We start from the raw sequence: 14,400 nt of genomic DNA on the forward strand, positions 1-14,400 counted from the left end.
AGGACTGTCTCCAGGATACTAGGCCTCCGACCCAACCATGTGGTGCAGCAGAGCCAAGCGCTAGCCCGCTAACGCTAGCCAACCACTTCCTCCTTCAACGCTTCTTCCTGGAAAGGCCAAAGTGGACAAAACTCACACATGAGGCATCAACAGGTTGGGCAGCGGACTGAGGGTGAAGAAAAGATTTATTAGGAAATGTTTTGTAAGCCGTTTGTACACATGGGGCTTTAGAACAACATGGCATTGTTAGCATTTGGTACCATGTTAGCGCCGAGCGTTCGCTAGCCAACATGCTATTAGCCTTGCTAACATCCGGTTTCAGACATTTCAAAAGGCGTTCGTTTTAAAGTATAAAGCGTAACTGGTTTGCTCCGCCATCCTCAGATGGTGTTATAAGCCTTATCCCCGTATCAATATGGTACATTAATGGCGGTTTTCAAGGCAATTTCGGCAACTTTATGTTGTAACCTCTTAGCCACCGAGTTGCCACAGCAACCCCATGTGCCCGGAGGGAGAATCGCATTAACAAACTCGGTCGTAAGGGTTTAAATGATTTTACAGGACAAACAGTCCTCAGAATATATTTTCAACAAATAATGTTTTGTTTAACTTGGGCTTTGCATTGTGAATGGATTGAAATACATGGGAAATGTTTTAAATCCATTCCATGTTTTTGTTAATCAGATCTGCAGTGAACCAGGATTCACTGAATTATTCTGATTATGACCAAACATTTTGTTTGGTCTTTTGTTTGTTTTTGCATGTAAATAGTTCCTTAGCTTAGCTTCTTTTTATCTTCATTTTCCTTAGTAGTTTAGTTAAGTTTCACTAGCCTAGTAGAGAGAATTTACTAATCAAAATATTGTGTTAATTCAGATAAACAGCCTTACATAGTGATGTTCTCTGGATGTTCATTTTATTTCTGTTATTAAATTCTTGAACCTGAAAAGAAGGTGTCACTCCTTTATTCTATGTGTGTGCAGGTTTTGCTGTTAAAAGATCGCTAGTGCTCGAATTCATCCCTTTCAACCGTTGTCTTGATATCAGCTTAAGAGCTGATCATCACCAGACAATACTTAACAGACAGAGTTATTTATGAAACATTAAATAACTTTTAACAGTGTATAATTGCACAACAATAGAGTGAACACGGGAGGTGAATCTACCTGGACCCCCAGCTCGCAGGACTATGCAGTGAACATTGGAGGCGGATCCACCTGGACCCCCTCTTCACAGGGCTATGGAGTGAACACTGGGGATGAATCCACCTGGACCCCCAGCTCGCAGGACTATGGAGTGCAGACTGGACCTGAGGCGTCAGCCGGACCTAGAGATAGGCACCAGACATTCCACCACAATCCTGTACAGATGAGCAGTATAACAAATGGATTGGATGGCTGGAATAACATTCATAACAATTTTGAATATTATTTATTGTGCTGTTTAAGTGTCTCAAAGTGCTTCAAACAAGGGTTAAAAAAATTTAAAAGATAAAAAATAACAAAAATTAAATTTAAAAGATTTCATGAGTCATAAATAGGGAGGAGTGGCATTGGGGGAGCCAAACCGAGTAGGGTCGGTGGAACTGTGGATTATTTGTTAATTTCTAAGTTCATCTTAATAGATCCGCACAATATTACCAAATGTTGACTGAATATTGCAATGATGTTACCAATTGTCACTAACTCACATTTCTCTTGCTGCTCACAATCAATCAACCATTTCTAAGATCTAAAATAGGTGTGGGCATAAAGGACAGTAAGTACATCCAAGTGGCCAAATTTATGAAAAATATTTTCTGATTTGTTAGATATTAGGATATTTCATATGGTTAAATCAGAAAATATCTGATGCATCACAGATATTAGGATATTTCGTATGGTTGTGATGCACCACTGGATTTGAAAGACAAACATTCCAGTTACTAACTTCCTGTATTTGCTTCCTCAGCTATCCCTCTGATAGACTGTCCTCTAGGATACAAGAGAATCAACAGTTCCCACTGCCGAGGTAAGAGCCTCACTTTTTATTTTTCAGCCATTCTAGTTGTAGGCTAGCTATTTTATTTTTAGGCTATCTATAAACCTGATGGGAAAATCTCAGCTGACTGAACAAACAATGCTATTTTGTTACAGAAATGCACATTGCTATTCTAATATAAACCATAATGCAGAAGCTTAACCTTTTTAATAGTTTTTTTATTTAACTCTTTTCAGTTTATTAACCCAGAACACAGAGAAATTAACTTCCTTCAAATCTTAACGAATATTTGCGAAACTGGACATGATATCATTCAGTCAAAATATATTTAACTGTGGTCCACTTAGAAAGGCTTATGGATTATTGCTTAAATTCAGCATGTATGAGGATGGTCAGAAGCAGGAGAATAATTTCAGGATCCCCCTTAAACTGGGCATACACTTTACAATTTCTTGCTGTTTTTGGGCCGATTCTTTAGTTGTGCGTAAATGTTTTGGATCAGGCCGAGCAGCTTCATCGTGCGTCCTGTGTCATATAGTATACTGGGTGTAATGAGGGCCGATTTTCCTTTCATGACCACCTCCTGATGTGAAATCGTATGGTCGGATGAAAATCAAACATGTTTGAAATTCAGTCGGACCTTGTGAGGTGATCATGAGCACATCCTGTTGTTAAAACAGAGCTATGAGCATCTACGAGTCGTTTTCCCACGACCTCGCACACTGCGCATGTGCAAACAAGGGAATTCTTCTTCTTCTTAGATGAGACCATAGTAGCGGAGAGAAGCATGGCGGTGGTACGTGTGACATGGAGTCAAACTACGGAGGAGCAACTCGTAGAATTGCCAAGGCAGCTTGTTTTGTTCTAGTGAGCCTCATATTTAACAGTCCGCATTGACACTACTTCCACTACGGTTCGAAAGTGAATGGCTTTCTAATAGACAAGTCTGACTATCTCTCTATGGTGCTGAGTCCAACGTGTGGTTTTGGATGTACAGCGTGAGTAGTGAGATCTCATCAGAGCATCGGCCGTGAGCTATCATGAGCTGTGAACTTTTAAACCCTGTGGTTTTATTGTACAGTTTGATCTGTATCCGAGGACAATGATTGAAAATATCATACAGTGTATGTCCGCCAATAATAAGCAGTCAGATAGACTCCCAAGGAGAATTTGAAAAACACATTTAGCACAGATGAAATCCCAAATTTAAGAAACAAACACTTGACATTTTAAATCACACATTGTCAAAACAAAATAGCTTTCAGGCTCCTGACTTTTGGAAGAAAGTTCAAAATTTATTGTGGAAAAAGCTATTAACTTATTTGGGCAAGGTTTCTATGCCTAATGCGATTAGTCCACCTTTAGTTGAGGTTGGATTTTCTGTCCTTTGTAGCAATACTTTTCATGCCCTTCAACATGGGGTTTTACTCAGGTTCTACTCAACTGGTCATCAACTTTTATAGAGCTACAATCGAATGCATCCCATGTCTCAGCGTAACTGTGTAGTATGGGAGCTGCACTGCACAGGAGAGGAAGGATTTGGCAGGGTGGTGATGTCAGCACAGAAGACCGTGGGAAACTGTGTACAATATCTAGACATGGTTTATGCTGCACAAGTCCAGAAAAGGCAAGAAGTATTGCCACAGATCCCATCCACCTGTATAATGATACTGTTTTAGTCCCACTTCCATTAGATAAACAATTAAGGAACATTAAATCAAACACTAATAGACTTAAAAACAGCTTCTTTCCCAAAAGTATGAGTGCAATGCCCTTGCTGAGAATCAATTAAACCATCAGTTTATGTTTAGAAACATGCTGCTGGTTCCGCAGGTTCTTTATCCGATGAGAATTATTTACATTGTCACTCACATGCTAATGTCTATTTAAGTGCTTCAGTTTCTCACGTAATTTTCCTCATTTTCAGTGGAGTACATAAAGAAAACTACACTTTATTGCTGTTGTAGACAAATTCTGCCTGAATGTAACACATCCTTTAAAACTTGAGGTTTCCTTCAAGGATAATCCGAAGCTTTAAGGAAAATAAACACAATTACTATTCAACTGTCGGTTTGCGGCTCTAAAACAAACCATAATTAGGCACCAGTTGGAAAACACACAACTAAGCCAATGGTTGACAAGTTTTTCTCACGTTTTATCCTCTTAACTAAACCCACTTATAGATTACATCATAACTATCTGGGTAATAAGAAACCAAAGGCCAACAACCAAAGCCCAACCAGCTGTATCCTGTCCTTTTCTTTTTCAAATATTAGTAAAATATTTTGTTGGAATTCAGCCAGGAGGAGTATCAGAAGTATCAGACTATCTCATAGCCATAATATGAGGCTGTCGGAACTTCTTAAGAAATGCTCGCATAGTAGAACATCTGCTTGCTCCTTTTTCCCATCACTCTCTTTTCCACGGATATAGGTAAGAGCGTTGAGGCACTGAAGCACAGCACAAAGAATAAAAAAGAAACTCAAACTGACCAAGTGGGGTTTTATTTCCTGATTCAACTCTTGCCTCCTGCCTACCGGCTTCATTTCTTTTAGCAGTACGCAGTGCCGGCTTACTGGTCACTGGTTAAAACCAAAACAGCTCCGCAGAAGGTGGGGCTTAGACTGAGCTCTGAATGGACAGTGCTGTGAACGGATCATCTGTGGGCCATATGGGCTTTGTTATATTTTTGTGTGAGAAATATGTGCGCCGTGTGTGCATGTGCAATCAGTCACAATCAGTCATTGTGGGAGAGTTGAGAGCCCTGAACATGACTGCTGTTTGTTTAAACATAACGCTTGTTTTGGTTTTGCTTCACCAGTGTCCGATAGTGCTACGAGCTTTAGTACAGTCAGAATAGGGAACATTAATGTTCATTAATGGTATCAAGTGTAACTTAAGAGAAAGCTTCATTATCAAGCTAACAGCCAAGTGGTCGGATACGCCCTCACCATTACATCCGGTCATCATCCTCTTACACCGCTCTCTACATTCTTAAGTTACCAATTCAAATCTAATTATTTCCGGAGAAATAATTACATTAATTAAAAACCAAGAGCCATAAAGGTTATTGATTCTTAATTCAGCAAATTGTTCTTTAAAATGTTATTTCCTCAAATATTGTTTTATCTAACACAGAGTTACATAGTGAATGAGTTAAACACATACCAAATGTTGTTCTAACTTAGTTAAGCAAATTTAACCTCATCCTAAATTCTTTAAGGTGAACTTTGTTTCTCTAACTTCCTTCAGTGAACTCTAAATTCATTAAATATTTTTATAGTAATGGTTTTCAACTATTTTTATTTGTCCTTTTGTTCTTTTTTGTGTTCCTTAGAACTACATAGTATCATGGTTTTAATATGCTTAGCCCACATGCAGACACGATACGGAAGCCAGAGCGCAGTTTAAGAAGTTTTATTATAGGTTCAGGCTACAAGGATAACACAGGGTGGTGGAAACGATCGAGGTCTGAATGTCAGTGCTGGGGAAACTGCAGGAGAGAGAAGGGAGATGTTAATTAAAGACAAACCAGGGGAGAGTCTCCAGAAGCCAGGCTGCTTACCATTTAGTGCGAGCGGACCTAACCGGGGAGGGATTGTGAGGGAAACTCTGTGGCCGTGTGCTCTCGAGGGTAGGCGGTGGTTAGCAGCTGGAGGGCAGACTGATGGTTTGTCGGCGAGGGATCCGAGGCGTGCCACGACTGATGGTGAGACAGATGGATTAACCAGAGAATTCGGGGGAACCAGCAGAATCCAGAAAGGGGAACCTTGAGCCCGGCTTGGTAACACCAAGGGAGTAAGAGGGGGAGTGCCAGAGCAAAATCTGAGCCTTGAGATTCCTTGTTGCTGGTTCGTTGAGCCAGACGTCAAACGGGTGAGTAATCCAAAGTTCTGTCTCCAATACAGGCTTAATTTGGGAAACGTTGAAGGTGGGATGAACTCTGGAGTGAGGGGGCAGGCGAAGGCGTACAGAGGTAGGGCTGATGACAGATTCAATTACGTAAGGACCGGTGAAACCAGGAGCAAGCTTCTTAGCAGAAGGGTTACTGAGAACGTCTCTGGAGTACAACCAAAACCTTCTGACCGGGGCGATACTGGGGAGCAGGTGATCGGTGCTGGTCGGCAAACCTCTTGTTCTGCTCAGCGGTGCGTGTGAGACAGTGGATCTCCAGGTTTCTTGGCAGCGGCAGATGTATTCGTTGACAGAGGAGAATGGAATCTGTTGTTCTTCGGTGGGTAGTAGTGGTGGTTGGTAAATTAAAGAAATTTCAAAAGGCGAATGACCTGTGGAGGAGGAGACGTGAGAGTTTAATGCGTATTCGACCCAAAGCAAAAATTTATTCCAGTCGGACGGAGAGGATGAAGTGAGGTAGCGGAGGGTGGTTTCAAGTTGTTGATTCATTCTTTCTGTTTGGCCATTAGTCTGCGGATGATAGCCAGAAGTGAGTGTGTAGCGGGCACCAAGAGCAGAACAAAAGTGCCGCCAGACCTGGGAGATGAACTGAGGACCCCGGTCAGAGAGGATGTCGCAAGGGATGCCATGTAATTTGCAAATGTGACGGATGAGGTATTGGGCCGTTTGATAGGCATTGGATAACTTGCAGAGGGGTATCAGGTGGCACGCTTTAGAGAATCTATCTACCACCGTTAATATCGTGGTCATACCTTGAGACACCGGGAGACCCGTGACAAAGTCCAAAGCAATATGTGATCACGGGCGTCTAGGGATAGGTAAAGGGTTTAATAGTCCAGAGGGTGGCCGGTTAGAAGGCTTGTTCTGTGCACATACCGAACAAGCCAAAATGCACTCGCGGATGTCCTTAGTCCATGAAGGCCACCAGAAACGATGAGAAACCTGGGATTGTGTCCGAAAAATGCCCGGGTGGCCAGAAAACTTCGAGTCGTGGCTCCAGTGTAGGACGTCATGACGCATAGCCTGGGGCACGTAAATTAGTCCCGCGGGACTGGTACCAGGGTCAGGATCTAGTCTCTGTGCCTGCTTGATCCGATCCTCCAAGTCCCACCGTAAGGCCCCCACGGTACAAGTGGGAGGCAGGATGGGTGTTGGCTCCCCTTCCTCCTCATGTGAGGCAAACTGTCGCGACAGCACGTCAGGTTTAACATTTTTGGAGCCTAGACGGTAGGTTATAGTAAGGTTAAACCTGGAGAAGAATAGGGACCAGCGAACTTGATTGGGATTAAGGCGTCGGGCTGACTGTAGGTAGGCGAGGTTTTCGTGGTCGGTCCAGATGATTATGGGCTGCTCGGATCCCTTTAACCAATGCCGCCACTCCTCTAACGCCATCTTAATGGCTAGCAGTTCCCGATCCCTGACATCATAATTACTCTCGGCTGGAGACAGCCGGCGTGAAAAGAACGCACACGGGTAAAGTCTGTTATCAGTGTCAGAGGGTTGTGACAATACTGCACCCACACCAGTGTCTAAAGTGAATTGTTTTGAGGGGTCTGGGTGAATGAGAATGGGTGCTTGGGAAACCTGGTCTTGAGTTCCTGGAAGGCTGGTTTGGCTTCGGAACTCCAAATAAAAGGAACCTTGGAGGAGGTGAGTGCGTGCAGGGGTGAAGCGATGAAGTTGTAGTTGCGAATAAAACGGCTATAGAAATTGCCGAACCCGAGGAATCGCTATAACTGTTTCCTTGATTCTACTACAGCCTTAATTTTTTCAGGGTCTGATCTTACTTGACCGCCTTCTAAGATGAGGCCTAAAAACGAGACTGTGCGCTGGTGGAACTCGCATTTCTCTGCTTTTACAAATAGATGATTCTCTAAAAGGCGTTGGAGCACAAGCCGCACATGCTGCTGATGTTGTTCGGGGTTACTAGAGTAAATAAGTATATCGTCCAAGTAAACGAAAACAAAATAATTTAGAAAGTCCCGTAGGACGTCGTTTACCAAAGCCTGGAACACGGAAGGAGCATTGCAGAAACCAAACGGCATAACCAGATACTCGAAGAGCCCCAAAGGGGTCTTAAAAGCGGTCTTCCACTCGTCGCCTTGTCTGATTCGCACCAAATGGTAAGCATTGCGTAGGTCAAGCTTAGTGAAAATTGTGGCATTCTGGACGGGTTCCAAAGCAGAAGATAGGAGGGGAAGTGGATACTTATTCTTTACAATGATCTGATTGAGGCCTCGGTAATCGATAAATGGCCAAAGGGACCCATCTTTTTTCCCCACAAAGAAAAAACCCAGCACCTAAAGGGAGAGATGATGGCCGAATTAATCCAGCTCTACGAAGGCCACGTCGTACCGTGACTGGGTAAGGCTCTGGTGTCTTCCATCTGTCTGCGTCTTCCTTAAGAAGTCAGTGATCCACACTCTAAACGAGCCGCAGGTGTGGGTCACGCCCCCCAGGGAACTAGAACCACCTGTGAAGCAGAATTAGCACACCAACCAACAGAGAATCCTGACACATAGTTCCTTAGATTCTTAAATCTTGATTTAAGAATTGGAATGAAAACATCCTGGTGCCAAACGTTAAACTCTGGACTATAATGGCTAAATGACTAATCATGACGCCCTGATGTTTACACAATGTGTAAATAAATTTGTAAATAAATACCTGTTTTCATGCCGATATATTTTTTTTGCCTCTTAAACAAAGATAGGCATGGTATTCTGCACCATGTAATCTACTTTCAATTCAATTCAATTCAATTCAATTTATTTATATAGCACCAAATCATGAAACATGTCATCTCAAGGCACTTTACAAAGTCAAGTTCAATCATATTATACAGATTGGGTCAGATTATACAGATTGGTCAAAAATGTCCTATATAAGGAAACCAGTTGATTGCATCAAAGTCCCGACAAGCAGCAGTCACTCCTGGGGAACTGTAGAGCCACAGGGAGAGTCGTCTGCATTGTACATGGCTTTGCTGCAATCCCTCATACTGAGCAAGCATGAAGCGACAGTGGGAAGAAAAACCACCCATTAACGGGAAGGAAAAACCTCCGGCAGAACCGGGCTCAGTATGAACGGTCATCTGCCTCGACCGACTGGGGTTACAGAAGACAGAACAGAGACACAACAAGACAGACAAACAAGCACAGAAGCACACATTGATCTAGTAATCTGTTCTACATTAGATGGTAGTAGCGGGTGAGCCGTCTTCTCTGGATGATGTCACAGTTAACAGAACGCCAGACCAGGTGTACCTACTATGAAGAAAAAGAGAGAGAGCAAAAAGTTAAAAGCTGAAATGACGACAGTCATTTCAATGTAATACAATGCAAAACTGGAGAACAGTAGACTGAAGAACAGTAGAAATCAGTAGAGTGAGAAAATTAGACCCTGATGTCCTCCAGCAGCCTAGGCCTATCACAGCACAACTATAGAGATAGCTCAGGGTATGAGCCACTCTAACTATAAGCTTTGTCAAAAAGGAAAGTTTTAACATTAGTCTTAAAAATAGATAGGGTGTCTGCCTCACGGACCAAAACTGGGAGTTGGTTCCACAGGAGAGGAGCCTGATAGCTAAAGGATCTGCCTCCCATTCTACTTTTAGAGACTCTAGGAACCACCAGCAGACCTGCAGTCTGAGAGCGAAGTGCTCTGTTAGGAACATACAGGGTAATCAGAGCTCTGATATATGATGGAGCTTGATTATTAAGGGCTTTATAGGCGAGAAGGAGAATTTTAAATTCTATTCTTGATTTGACTGGAAGCCAATGAAGGGAAGCTAAAATTGGAGAAATATGATCCCTCTTGTTGATTTTCATCAGAACTCTTGCTGCAGCATTTTGGATCAGCTGAAGACTTTGAACTGCATTTTGTGGACTTCCTGATAGTAAAGAATTACAATAGTCCAGCCTTGAAGTAACAAATGCATGGACTAGTTTTTCAGCATCACTCCTGGACAGAATGTTTCTAATTTTGGCGATATTCCTGAGGTGAAAAAAGGAAACTCTGGAAACCTGTTTAATATGGGATTTAAATGACATGTCTTGGTTGAAAACAACACCAAGATTTTTTACTTTATTACCAGAGGCCAATTTAATGCCATCCAGATTAAGTGATTGATTAAGAAGTTTATTTTTGAGGACTCTGGTCCAAAGATTACAACTTCTGTCTTGTCAGAATTTAGATGCAGGAAATTTAAAGTCATCCACGTTTTGACATCATCAAGACATGACTGTAGTCGAAGTAACTGATCGGATTCATCAGGATTTATGGATAAATATAGCTGAGTGTCATCAGCATAACAGTGAAAATGAATCTCATGCTGTCTGATAATTTTGCTAATTGGAAGCATATATATACATATATATATATATATATATATATATATATATATATATATATATATATATATATATATATATATATATATATATATATAGTAAAGAGAATTGGTCCAAGGACTGAACTCTGTGGTACTCCACAGGTGACCCTAGAGTTTGAGGAAGATTTATTATTAACATGAACAAACTGGAATCTGTCCTACAGATAAGATTTAAACCAGCCTAATGCTTTCCCCTTAATCCCTACAGTATGTTCAAGTCTTTGTAGGAGAATATTGTGATCAACTGTATCAAATGCAGCACTGAGATCTAACAGGACAAGTATAGACACAAGTCCATTATCTGAGGCCATGAGAATATCATTAGTGACCTTCACCAGAGCTGTCTCAGTGCTATGATGAGCTCTGAAGCCTGACTGAAACTCCTCAAGTAGGTCATTGCTTTGTAAATGTTCACAAAGTTGATTAGCAACTACTTTCTCAAGAATTTTAGATAAGAAAAGAACATTAGATATAGGTCTGTAATTTACTAACTCATCTTGATCAAGAGATGGTTTCTTAAGTAAAGGTTTAATAACAGCTACTTTAAAAGCCTGTGGTACATATCCATTTACTAAGGATAGATTAATCATGTCTAAAATAGGACCACTGATCAGAGGGAATACCTCCTTAAACAACTTGGTTGGGATTGGGTCTAACATACAGGTAGAAGGTTTAGATGAAGCTAAAATTTTAGATAGCTCAGAAAGCTCTACTGCTTCTAAACAGTTCAGACACTGTGCTGGTTCTAAGGATTCCTCCAATGCTGCCTCACTTACTGAGGATGAGTTAATCATGTTAGGGAGGATGCCAATTATTTTATTTATATTGGAATCAATTTTATTTATGAAGAATCCCATAAAATCATTACTACTAAGAGCTAAGGGAATGGATGGATCAACAGAGCTGTGGCTCTGGGTAAGTTTGGCAACTGTACTGAAGAGAAATCTAGGATTATTTTTATTCTTCTCTATTAATAATGAAAAATGTGCTGCTCTAAATCTGCAAATCTTTTTATACAACAGTAGACTGTTTTTCCAGTTTAGGTAGGATTCCTCTTGGTGCGTAGAGCGCCATTTTCTCTCCAATTTCCTAACATTGTATTTCAAGGAACGCAGCTCTAAATTAAACCAGGGAGCCAGCTTCCTGTGAATAATCACCTTCTTTTTCAAGGGAGCTACATTGTCTAATGCAAAACGCAACGAGGAAGTGACATCGTCGACAAAGGCATCAATTTGGGAATGGGAAGAAACAACATTGCTGCCATTTGCAAGGCATATCTGTGATACTGCGGATATTAAAAGGGGGACAGACTCTTTAAAGTTTGATACAACATTTTCTGATAAAGATCTACTATAATGAAACCTTCTTTTGGGGGTGAAGAACTCAGTTAAATTGAACTCAAAGGTCATTAAAAAATGGTCAGAAAGGACAGGGTTGTGAGGAAATACTGTTAATTCGTCATAATCAATGCCATATGTCAGCACAAGGTCTAAAGTATGGATACTAGGGCTGTCAATCGATAAAAAAATTTATCTAATTAATTACATACTCTGTAATTAATTAATCTAAATTAATCGCATATCATTTTTGCTGTGAAAGTATTTTAAATATTTAAGTTTAAATGATTCAATGAATAATCAGCATTGGATACATTAATGTTCAAAAACTCTTATTCACATTTCATGCCTTCAGACGTTTTAACATGTGGTTGTGGCATATGTGGCACACAGTAACGTAGGAGACACAATGAAAATAAATGAACACTCCCCTCAATATCAACACTTTACAGTAAAGTGACGTCAGCGCTACTTCCGGGTTACGCCGGTAGGCAAAAGGCCCAGAGAGGCATTCCAAATCGTCGGATGTACGTTTCTTTCGTTTACCGAAGGACGAAGAAAGAAATGGATATTTTCAATGAAAAAGGACCCGTCGATCGGCCCTGCAGCCAAGCATCTTCGCGCACCGCCGGCCGCCAGCCACCGCAGAAGCTGTCACGCATTTTCCCCGCCCGTCCACTGGGTGATGCTCACGAACGCGTTGGGCAGCGCTCGCCCACGACTCACAAAAAATCTGGTGCAGATGGGTCGATGCAGAGAGGAGATACAGCCGTTAAATAATGATAATGCAATTGGCCACCGGACCGGACTAAATCGTTTGGCCAGCATTCACAGACTGACTATCTGGACGGTATCTGGCAATCTGATAGCATCAACCATCAACTTACTCTCAAAACCATCTTGTGATACGTTACCTAAAGAAGAAAAATACGTGGAGAACTCGTCGTTTGCTCTGTTTGCGTCTGACACTGTGCTCGCCTTCTGCCTTCCTGTCCGGCACGAAAAACCCGGATGAAAACAGTAGCAGTGAACTACCCTATACTATTCATTTGTGTTATTTTTTTTAATCCGTTATTTTTTTTTAAATTAATTAATCGAAATTAACGCTTTAATTTGACAGCCCAAAGTAAAATATAACTAATGAGGATCTTTTTGACATGTAAAGTTTCCTGCTTAACCAGCATCCTCGTGGATGATTTCCCCCTGCATGTTCACAAGGGCTGCACAGATTCTTAAGAGTTTGTCCATTTTATATACCAGGTTGATGGTTACAGTCTGGGAGATTATTTTGAAAACTTTGAGCCTCCTGATAACACTTTCCACAGGACATTTGCAATCCTCCTTGTGGCAGTCACATCCTCATCAGACAACTGCCCTCCTTTTATGAGTGAATGCTGGTAGAACAAGGTTAAACTCTACTCAAACAACAGATCTCTGATGGTAAAGCCTGTCTCCCATCACTTCATCACCAGGAAGAAGATACTCCAGGAAGCCAGTGTTTTTCCTGTCACATACATTCTCCTAATATATAGGTGTGATCCATCAGTGCCTGTAATGTCAGCATCTTTTTTATAGGTGACTCTGAGTATGGAGCGGTCCGGTCAAGCCTCTGCATCACAGTGGCGGTCATCTGTCAAACAGAAGACCACATAAGCCCAGAATCAGTTTAGCAAACTACATAAAACATATCAAGACTACTTAAAACTACGTTAACACCAAGCTAATAGAGCCACACCTGTATCACTACTCATACTCATATTACACACATTCCTCCAAATTTTTACAAACACCCTGTGCTAGTATCTGGGTTGTCATTTGTAAAGTTACACAGTTAAAATCTAACCACAATATTTCAGGTTTTTTTTTGCCTGTCATTAGAGAATAAATGGGTTTTCATTTTTGAAGTCAGATTTTCTCCATGTTATACATTTGTACATGTCACTGTTCCAAACTAAATATTTAATTACAAAGCTAAAAGTTTAGTTTGTAAACTATATATTACATTGCAAACCAAGCATTTAGTTTTTAAACAAAATATTTGGCTCCAAATTAAATGTTAGTTGTTTAGTTTACAAACAAAATGTTTACTTTGGAAATTTGGTTGTGTTTGAAGTCAGCTTTCTGTTTCTAAAAATAGGTCATTAAGTAACAGCATTAAATGACCAGGACTGCACCTAAAATAAATGCTTAGAATTCTTTGATAATTATCTATATTGATAAATCTGATTTCTATTTTATTGATATGCTTTTTTTTTTCTATATCGTCCAGTCCTACTTTGGTCATCATCCCGTCTTATTTTTTAAAGTTCTGATTTTGTTAAGCATTGTAGATACTGCTCTGACTTTAGATAAGCACAAACTTTGACCAGTGACTTTGTTTTTCCATGTTCAGACTTATGGAAACTAGCACAATGCTCCCTGATCTAAAGGGCACGTTATTTAGTTTTTCTGCCTTTGAAGAATGGCAGAAATCGGTCCCTGTAGATGTTGTAAATGTATGCCAGGATATCATGGAGAGGAAGGTTGTTGATCTAAAGTTCTTAGTTATTCTGTTTAGCATGTGAAGTAGAAATATAAAAAAGGCTCCAATTCCTTATTTTATATAAAACAAAAATATATGTTACCCATTTGATTGTTCCTGCTCACACTAGATTTTTTTCAAAAATGTCCAGTAAAATATTGACACACACACATACACACCAGGAAATGGTTTTGCTACTTTAAGAAACAACTTCTCGATTAAACTCTGTGCATGCCTAGAACTCAGCCAGTGCT

At 40.7% G+C, this 14,400-nt stretch overlaps 1 protein-coding gene across 1 annotated transcript in view; it reads left to right on the forward strand.

Annotated features, from left to right (window-relative positions):
• Positions 1–14,400, forward strand: part of ltbp1 (latent transforming growth factor beta binding protein 1) — a 300,540-nt gene that overhangs the window by 113,263 nt on the left and 172,877 nt on the right. Inside the window, exon 9 of the mRNA XM_036130647.1 lies at positions 1,951–2,010. Coding sequence (XP_035986540.1) covers positions 1,951–2,010 — 60 coding nt within the window. The remainder of the gene's footprint in view (positions 1–1,950; positions 2,011–14,400) is intronic.

This window comes from Fundulus heteroclitus, unplaced genomic scaffold, assembly GCF_011125445.2.
Source record: "Fundulus heteroclitus isolate FHET01 unplaced genomic scaffold, MU-UCD_Fhet_4.1 scaffold_37, whole genome shotgun sequence".
Classification (NCBI taxonomy): Eukaryota; Metazoa; Chordata; class Actinopteri; order Cyprinodontiformes; family Fundulidae; genus Fundulus; species Fundulus heteroclitus.